A 9,748-nucleotide genomic window follows, 5' to 3' on the forward strand; every position below is an offset into this window, starting at 1 on the left:
GAGCATCTTCCGGCTAAGTGGACCACTCTCGGAGAGGTTTTGCAAATCGCATTAAGAGTAGCAATTAAACCGTTTTAAAACCTAGTTGAAAAATTTCCCATTCTCGATTGTTGTTGTTTTTTTCAACAAAAAATATGACAGCTCGAGATGCAGAGATGCTTCTTCAATGGCACGTAATGTTCAGGACGATACATCATTCGTAAGTAGAAGCGGTCATTTCAAAGTAATATTTTAGTCGTTATTGTGTTGTTAGGCTTATGTGCATTCAATTTTACCGTGAATATTGGAGTGACAGAATCATAAAATTATAGCGCTTCAAAAATAGTGAATATTATCATCTTGGAATGGAATAAATCAATTTGTTTATTTAGTAAAACTAACTCGAATCACATGAAATCTCAGCTGAGAAAGTTTATTTATATGAGCATGTTATGGAAATGGAGGCAAACTATCAATTCATTGCTAATTTGAGCAAAATTATCTAATTTCCATTCACGTTAGCTTATTCTTCAATATGGCGACAACCATAATCAGCGAAAATAAATCGAAAGCAAGTTTACTTTTATGATGACCGCAATAAAGATAGAAATGTCGTAGTTCTGCTTTTCCACCAACAGCTGTCGTTACTAATCGAACGGATCGCCATCTGTTGAGAGTTTTAACAGTTTTATTGTGGTAATAATGATTGCCAGAAGGTTTACAAATCGGAATGTTTTGTTTACCCTTCAAATCTGTCTTTATGGATTACTTCAAGTATACTATAAAACATTTTATCAATGGTTTTCATAAAAGCAGTCAAAAAACTGCGAGTTTTAATTACACCAGTTTACAGCATTTTTGAACTCGGTAAGTTGATGATCGTTTTTGGTGTAGAATCATGCCCTGAATTCGAAAACGCGAAGGAAAAAAATTACAGTAGAGCGGAAATTTTTTCGACTTTCCATACAAGGTTGATGATTTGAAATCGATTTTTGTTCTATTTTTAAGCAATGTCGCTCACTTCACACATCTCAGTCTCCGTAATCAATGCTCCGATTTAGCTAATTTTTTTACTGTAACATTTTTGGCGGGTTCCAGGAGCGATACAGAGTTTCCGGTGGAGTTCAGGAGCGTTGGCTGCAGAAGGTTTTCAGAAACATAACAGAGAGTTTCTGGTGAGTGGAGGTTTCACAGGGTTTCATGGACTTCTCTGAGGCACGGTGCTCCCCAGACCGTTATTATAAAATAAAAATCTCCATCCAATCGGTGCCCACCATTCGTTTTCTATGACTATCCTGCATGTCTGGGCAAAATTTGAAAAAAATCGTAGGACCCATTTTTGAGTTAGGCCCTTTTAAAGGGCGTAAAGCCATATATTCAAAGGAAAAATCAAAATATTTATGTACTCAGCCATTTTTAAACGATTTTGATGAAATATGTTTAAGAAGAATTGTATTGCATTGAGTATTAGATATGTTTAGCATAGTTTTTGTTGAAGTTTTTGAAGAAAATATGAACATTTTTATTAATTTATTTAAACAAATGTGAATTTATATGAAAATATTTCAATAATGTTTGTAATTTCTCAAGTTGAAATACGCTAAGAAAATCGTAACAAAAAAGTAAATGAAGGGAATGCACATTGAGAATAAAATGAAGAAGAGTTTTTTTTAATCTAGTTCATTTATTCGGGGCTCAATCGCGTATAACGCTTTACGGAGCCGAAGATCTTTTTGAACTAATTATATAAATTTACTCACGATAACAACTTTTAATCATATCTGTTAGTATTGGGAGAAAGCGACAATACTCGTGGCAGCTCAAGATCAGACGGTCACATTTTGAAGGATGGACAGGGTTATGATTGAAGCAAAGGTTCAATCCGGGGCGAATCGCATCTTGCTAGCGTAGAAGAAGAGTTGAAATTGTTTTAAGCCCTTAACATACTAGTTTTATTTGCAGAAGAATTAAAAAAACGAATATATTTGTATAAAATCTGGAACACCAAGATCTGATGATTTATAAACTTCGATTGGCAATAACATTTTATCAAGTATATATTGTATTTAAAAAAAGTAATATCTTGATCATGAAAGTAGTGTATTATAATTAATAATACCAACACTGAAAGCCGCTTTGCAGTGAAGACCACAAAAATTGTTTAAATTTTCTACATATGAGAAAACTTGATCATCACACCACAAGTGCCTCTTGACAGTGATTTGTCTTCTCTTTTATCAACTCGATAATTACAAGATGCTTTGTTCGAAACTGATTGGCCGCAGTGATGCCATGCAATGGTGAAATTGAGTTAATGTTGATCGTTGAAGTGAAACGAAACGCAGTCCCATCAAATTCAATGGCGTTGAGTATAAGGTTCATTTCCGCAGAATAGTAATACTGACCACAAGCGGTTTTAAGCGTATGAGTAAGATAAATGCCAAATTGCTGATACTATGTGGACGTGTATTGCAAATCAAAAGACGCCAATGCCGAAGCAAGTCTGTATATATCCACTTTTACAGAGACATTTGCATATTTTATGTGAGTGAGTAATTTCATCAATAATTTTCACGGCTCATTTCAACTGGCGCTGTCCATAATCAACGTAAGGTATCTGTTCTGGTTTGATTGGTGTATTATTTTTGTTGTTTTTTTGTAAGAAATAACAATAAATGATAACAACAAGAAAGGAATCAATCGGTGGCCATCCTAACCCCCTCCCCCCTTTTGCCCACACAATATTTTCAACATTTAAGGGACCGAAATATTGATCTTCTTCACTTCAGATGGTTGATTTATTAATCCTATTTTTTAACAAATATAAAAACTTTTTGTATAAATGTATCAGATGAATTGACATGGTATCAAATAAAATGGTCTGAAAATAACTTTTTATCTATTTTACCTAGCTTTTAGCTCAATGAGATTTCTAGTCGAAATGGCTTACTTTCCTACTTCTACTTTACATTAGAAGTGGGATTCAGGCCCCAGTCTTAAGACACATGTGCTTCACACTAGAATGTTCAAACATCGTGATGGATATCACTTCATCAATACTTGAGAATGATTAAATGTTAATAGACTCGAGAGACATTAAACACTGGAAAAGCGATTGATATCTTGTAGCAAATATTTTTAAAACCATTCCTTTGAATAAGATATTTTGTTGGGATCTGCTCTGCCTCATACTTGGGTATTTATTTTGTGTTTTATTCATGTGTGAAAACAAACTTATATGGATGAAATTTCATGGCTCTAACTTTTTTCTACTTTCTTTTATAATTCCTGAAATTCTATTTAAATTTCTTCATCGCTTTTATCATGTATTAGGTTTATAGATATCTTTATATTTTCCTTTTCTTGTAATTTTGTCCGCGCTTTATTCTTAGTTGAAGCAAACGTAGATGTTCAGAATTGATTGTAATATTCACGTAATTGTACTCACTTATCCATATTACAACACTCAAATGTTTACATTTTCATAAAAAAAATCTAGACTAACATTTGAAAATGGCGTAACAACACACTTAGAAATTCTGAAATTTCCACGAAACGGAATCACCAAAACACGTAAACGTTTTCAAGACTGAATCACAAATTGGACTCAATTTTACGCGCATTAAGTACTTAAGTGCTGGTTGGTTGCGTTAGATGTCAACAAATCCGTTTCACCAGAAATGTAGAATCAGTATCACGTTCATCAGTCTCCATCTAACTCGGTGAAATAGCCGAGAGGTAAGCGACGTGGCTCACGATCAGCAGATCCGGTGTTCGAATCCCATGCATGACAATATTTATCTTTTCTATGTTTTATCTGTCAAATAGGTTCTAGCGATTGCTAGACGCTAAGAAAAAATAAGTTTTATTTTAAGGTGTCTTGAAAGACGTAATTTTACATGTTATAACCTCTAAATTTGTGTTTTTGAAGATGCTCGTATATGTCAGGTTCAGGACACTTAAAATTACATGATATTTTCTAGGTGTGAACCATTGCAAATTTCAGCAACCTCTGACCAGTGACAGGTAGAGCAGACTCCCCTGTATCTGATAACGATATATGTTTTCATAAATAAATTGAAATACGCATGGGAGGGACGGAAGAAGCAGAGGCGGGCAATGGTTGTTCCGCCCTTTTCACATGTTGGTAGAAATCAGTCAAAATTATGTTTGACGCTACTGGTACTCAATACAACACGATTCTACGTGAAAATATTTCATCAAAATCGTTAAAAAATGACTGAGCACACACATATTTCGATTTTTACTTTGAATATATGGGTTTACGCCCTTTAAAAAGGCCTAACTCAAAAATGGGCCCTACGATTTTTTTCAAATTTAGCCCAGACATACAGGATAGTCATAGAAAACGAATGGTGGGCACCGATTGAATGGAGATTTTTATTTTATAATAACGGTCTGGGGAGCACCGTGTGAGGAATTTTAGCCGAGTTCAGAGACTTTACGTGGTGTATCGTGGGCATTTTGGGGGGTTTGGAAGGGTTAAGGGTACGTTACAGGGGACCTGAGACAATCTCTGGGGCTTACGTTGGCTTCAGGAAGACTCAGCCAATTTTCAGTATTACAGGTGGTTTTAGGGTCATTTTGGGGGGTTTCGGAGGGTTACGGGTGCGTTACAGATGATCAGAGTGGGATTCAGTAGCATTTTGGATGCATTTCTGGAAGTTTCAAAGGATTGTCAGATGATGGCAGATGCATGTGGTTTTACATGGTTTCGCGGGCGATTTGGGGGGTGAGGTGGTTCCTGAGGATTTCTGGAGCGTCACAGGACATTGAAAAGTGTTTCAGGGGATTTTTGAGGGCATTAAGAGACTTTCAGAAACGTAACAGGCATTTCTTGGAGGCTCTGCATTTCTTCGTTTTTGAAAGGAAATTTGAACAGTTTTCATAGACTGTGGTAGGCTGGATACAACACATTTAACAACGGGCTGGACTTCTGTGACTAGAGGTGTACGATTCGATTGAATGATTGACGTCGCTGATGACACAGACCGGCATATTGTGGAAATACTGATTGGGATCTAAAATGAAAATCCCAAGATTTTGACCCAACATTTTCCGGAAGAGACACTCCAAATGAAATTAATCAAATGTAACGTTCATCGGTCGCAAGCCCAACTTTATAATATAATTTCAACATACTTCTATAAATAGTCTCCGACGCTGCTGATTGAATAAATCTCATTTAATTTTTCTCCATTATTTCTGTTTATTTATTCTAGAGCAAAAGTTGCCGCCCCGAGAGGAAGGCACCTGATCCTTTGGTAGTGATTGGCAACGCTAGAAATGCCAACAACCGCGAGGACACGAACATCATCAACAGCAGCAGCATCAGCAACAACAATTCGATCGACGACGAGAATGACGCTAACGATGAAGTGGGTTCGTCGTCGCAGAGCAAACATCAGAAACAGCATCACCATCAGCACCACCACCACCGTCGTCAGCATCATCACCGGCAGCGGAAAAGCAACCAGCATCACAGCAGTGATGGTGGCGAACTTTTGAAACGGGTTCATCGAACATAATAAATTGACCCTTTGCACCTAGCCGCGCGTCGCCGGATTCCTCCCTAGTTTCCTCTCCCTTGGGTTGGTCTCGCACCTAGTTAGAGAGATACGCACAGGGTGGGGCAGCACGCGGAAGGAGGAGGCCGTGGCGAGGGCGACATAACTGGAAATCTGACCAACAACGGAATGAGCTATGCTTGTAGGAACGGAGAATGTTTGTGCGATACTTCCGGCCAACAGCGAGGCCGGAAAGTTGTGAATGTGAAAGTGTTGCGCGCGCGATTCGTCGACGAGTTGGATCGTCGGTCGTCATGCGACAATTGAATATATCGAATTCAAGCAAAATCAGACTTTATTTCGCGGGTGCGGTAGTGAAGTGCACACACACAATTTGATTAGATTTTCCGAAAACGACCGAACACGTTTGAGCGAACGGTGAACAAAATACACATCACTGAAGTGACTTATATATCTATACATATTGTGAAGGATATCCGTGTCCGACATATGATTGAATAGAGAGCTAGCCAAACTGGGAGGCTGCGTGGTGGTTTCAATGGTGAAAGAAAAACTTCCGGTCTCAAACGGCACAATTGGAGGGAAGCGGTTCACAGCATGTGGTACTGCATAGGTATCCGCAATCATCCATTTTTGTAAATAAAATTGCCAAATACTGCCTTTCGAAGCACAGAGTTATGTTTTTGACAGGGACTCTCTGCCGTGTATAGCATAGTTGTCCCATGTTAATAGGTATTCTCATAGAACATGGGACAAAAATGCTGCACACGGCAGCTCTGTTATTGATTTTACCCAGACAACCAGGAATCGCATAAGGATGGACGCTGTACTTCGTATATAGTGTGATTTTAAGCCACTATCGCATATACAGGGTGTTAGGTTCCTGAGTGCAAACTTTTTAAAGGGTGATAGAGGACCATAAATGGTGAAAAAAATTGTTCTACGCATATGGTCAAATCTCAACCGTTACGTAGTTATTGAACTCCCCATGTTTTTGACTCTTATTGCCTTAACTGGCTAGAACTTTAAAATGGTCAAACTTATCGCACTTTTCTAACCCTTATTCGAAAGATTATTGAATTTTCTATCAAATGGCATCTTTGAACCGATCGGTTTAGTTAAATAACTAAGTTTTCTAGATCAAATAGCCTAAAAGTTGTGTGTTTTAATTTGTTTTTGTCAATTATCTTTGAAAAATGCGTAATAATTTAAAATTCTGTCTTTGGCAATATTGTGGCCCCTGTTTCACTCTACAATTTGTTCTTTGACATAAAATTTCTATCTCTTATCGTTTTCTTGTAATTTCGATTTTAACGTCGCATTTCAGATCAGAAATTTGCAATCGTCATGGTAAGCACTTTTTTGCGCACTGTGCTGCACATTTAAATCAAAATTGCAAGAAAATGATAAGAGTTAGAAGTTTGGCGTCAAAGAACAAATTGTAGAGTGGAACAGGGGCCACAACTTTTCCAAAGAAAGAATTTTAAATTATTACGCATGTTTTAAAGATAATGGACATAAACAAATAAAAACACGCTATTTTTAGCTATTTTGCTCTAGAAAACTTAGTTATTTAGCTAAACCAATCGGTTCAAAGATGCCATTTGATAGAAAATTCAATAATCTTTCAAATAAGAGTAAAAAAACTGCGATAAGTTTGACCATTTTAAAGTTATAGCCAGTTAAGGCAATAAGAGTCAAAAACATGGGGAGTCCAATAACTACGTAACGGTTGAGATTTGACCATATGCGTAGAACAATTTTTTTCACCATTTATGGTCCTCTATCACCCTTTAAAAAGTTTGCACTCATGAACCTAACACCCTGTATGTACGGCTGAGGGACAATTTTCATCGCATACGATGAAAACTTATTGCGATGTATCTGATAAAATCATATAAGAGTACAAATTAACTTTTATCATGTATGACTACTTCGTAAAACGATATTACAATGTTTTATTGCGACGAACTTTGCTCATTCGCAAAAGTGTTCGAGCGAACTCGCAAAGTGTCAATTGAATTCACATAATTGCGTACTGCGATGGTTATACGACTTTGCTTAGTTCTTTTCTTATTATGTCAGTTTTTCTCGCCTTGGTGTATAAACTGAGTCGCATGAAATTAAAAATTAATTCGTTCAAATGTGCATACAAACTCGCATAAGCTAGAATCGTTAACGTTGGTATATTGCGATGTGATGGTTGTGTACCATTTAGCCGAATGCCGTTTGGCCGAATGTCGTTTGGCCGAACGCCATTTGGCCGAATGCCATCTGGCCGAAAGGGTCGTTTGGCCGATTGACGTTTGGCTGAATTATTATCAAAATAATTCAGAGGGAGTTTTTGACATTCTAACTGCCAATATGATCATCAGAAGTATTTCCTTCTTTTGATCATAGGCTATTCTTTCTAGTTTTGATATTCAGGGATTTGTTGGCGTTGAAACTGTGAATATTTTATCAAAGATTTTTCCTTCTTTGAATCATAGGCTGTTCTTTCGAGTTATACTGAGACGGGGAACTGTGGTATGGTCACTTAAGTTCATCACTGATTTTTCGACCAAATGGCATTCGGCCAAACGACCCTTTCAGCCAAATGGCGTCGGCCAAATGGCATTCGGTCCAGTTCCAACCCAGGTTCAAAAACTAATTCGACTAAAGTCATCATTTTACTTTTGTTGACCTAATAATTGACAATGAGTTGTGCTGGCAAGAGAGGGGTAGTGATAACTGTGCGGGAAATCACGCTTCGTCATTTTGCGCTCCAGATAGCCTGCTGAGCACGTACAACGCAGGGAAACCAAGTACATTCCAATAAATACTAAAGTGAATTAGAATGTCATGACTATTAGCCAGTTTGCTTCATAAGTAGTGTTCGGTGTTAAGTGTGAAGTGTGGCTCAATAATCCAAAGCTTATTAGTTCGATACTGAGGTAACAAGAATTGTTTTTTAATATAATAAAGTCGCATAAAATTCTATATTAGATCGCAATAGTGTACACCGTGCATCGCAAAAGATATTGATTCAAGTCATATAGCGTTATTATTATTCCGTTAATGCACGTTTAGCGCCTCCACTTTTGTATGCATAAGGCACTTTTACTGCATCTCATGCGATGTAGCTTTACCGCATAATAATATGAAAAAAAAAGAACACAAACTTCAATATACGTCCAAATAGTTTGTCTGGTTAGTATTCTGATACTCAAATTTTTGATTTTCATTCTTAATATCTTGTTTTATTATTTAACCCTTCTATGGTTATCTGGGATCCATTTGAACCCCATACAACTTTAGAGTAGGTAGTACAGTGGCGTTTCGGTTTTATCACTAGTCGTTTTAATCACTACTCGCCCAATTTCGTTTTTATCACACTTGTTTTAAAATATTCCGAAATCAATATAAAATCAATATGTATTGATTCAAAAAAAATTTTACCGTGATATAAACGAAACCGTGAATTTAGCGAAACGAGAAATAAATATAATTTTTTTATCCAAAATCGTTTCGTTGCAAAATATATAAGTCGAAGCTTATATTTTTTTATATTTTTATAATGCTGTACAGCATTATCCAGTCCACCAAAACAGTTAAAAAATATAAGCTTCGACTTATATATTTTGCAACGAAACGATTTTGGATAAAAAAATTATATTTATTTCTCGTTTCGCTAAATTCACGGTTTCGTTTATATCACGGTAAAATTTTTTTTGAACGTGATAAAACCGAAAAACCACTGCACTGTAGCAGCTTTGGTATAATATATTTACTCCATTTTCAAGAATTTGTTTATTTGTTTGCCATCAAACTTCCGAAAATTTTCTAGATATACGAGTTATGCTTCCTTTGAACTATTCAATTTTGTCGATCCCTTCTGAGAAGTTGTTGATGTAGTTACGCGTTCTTTTGAAAGAAAGCCTAACATTCTTGCAACGAATAGTAGATGCCAAATCAGAATACGAGGCAAAAACTAGCTTTTCAATGTTTCATCCATTGATCATCGTGAAATTTCACATGAAAAACACATGGCGGCTCTACCATCCAACACGTCACATTGATTTTAAGCCACCGTATGCGATTCTACACTTCTATGAGTCGGCTTTTATGTGAAGTTTCATTCTACAACTATATATTTCCCCTTCGTTTGAAAAACGATGACGACAGTTTCTGTTATGGTACGAATTGTGTGTAAGCGTCGAACTCCCATGAAGCACCGTTCG

The 9,748-nt window shown here is 36.7% G+C and overlaps 1 protein-coding gene across 1 annotated transcript in view; it reads left to right on the plus strand.

The window, feature by feature from the left end:
- Positions 1–6,048, plus strand: part of LOC109425682 (uncharacterized) — a 112,549-nt gene extending 106,501 nt beyond the window's left edge. The window contains exon 7 of the mRNA XM_062853030.1: positions 5,223–6,048. Coding sequence (XP_062709014.1) covers positions 5,223–5,528 — 306 coding nt within the window. The 3' untranslated portion in view covers positions 5,529–6,048. The remainder of the gene's footprint in view (positions 1–5,222) is intronic.
- Positions 6,049–9,748: the final 3,700 nt, after the last annotated feature.

This window comes from Aedes albopictus, chromosome 2, assembly GCF_035046485.1.
Source record: "Aedes albopictus strain Foshan chromosome 2, AalbF5, whole genome shotgun sequence".
Lineage (NCBI taxonomy): Eukaryota > Metazoa > Arthropoda > Insecta > Diptera > Culicidae > Aedes > Aedes albopictus.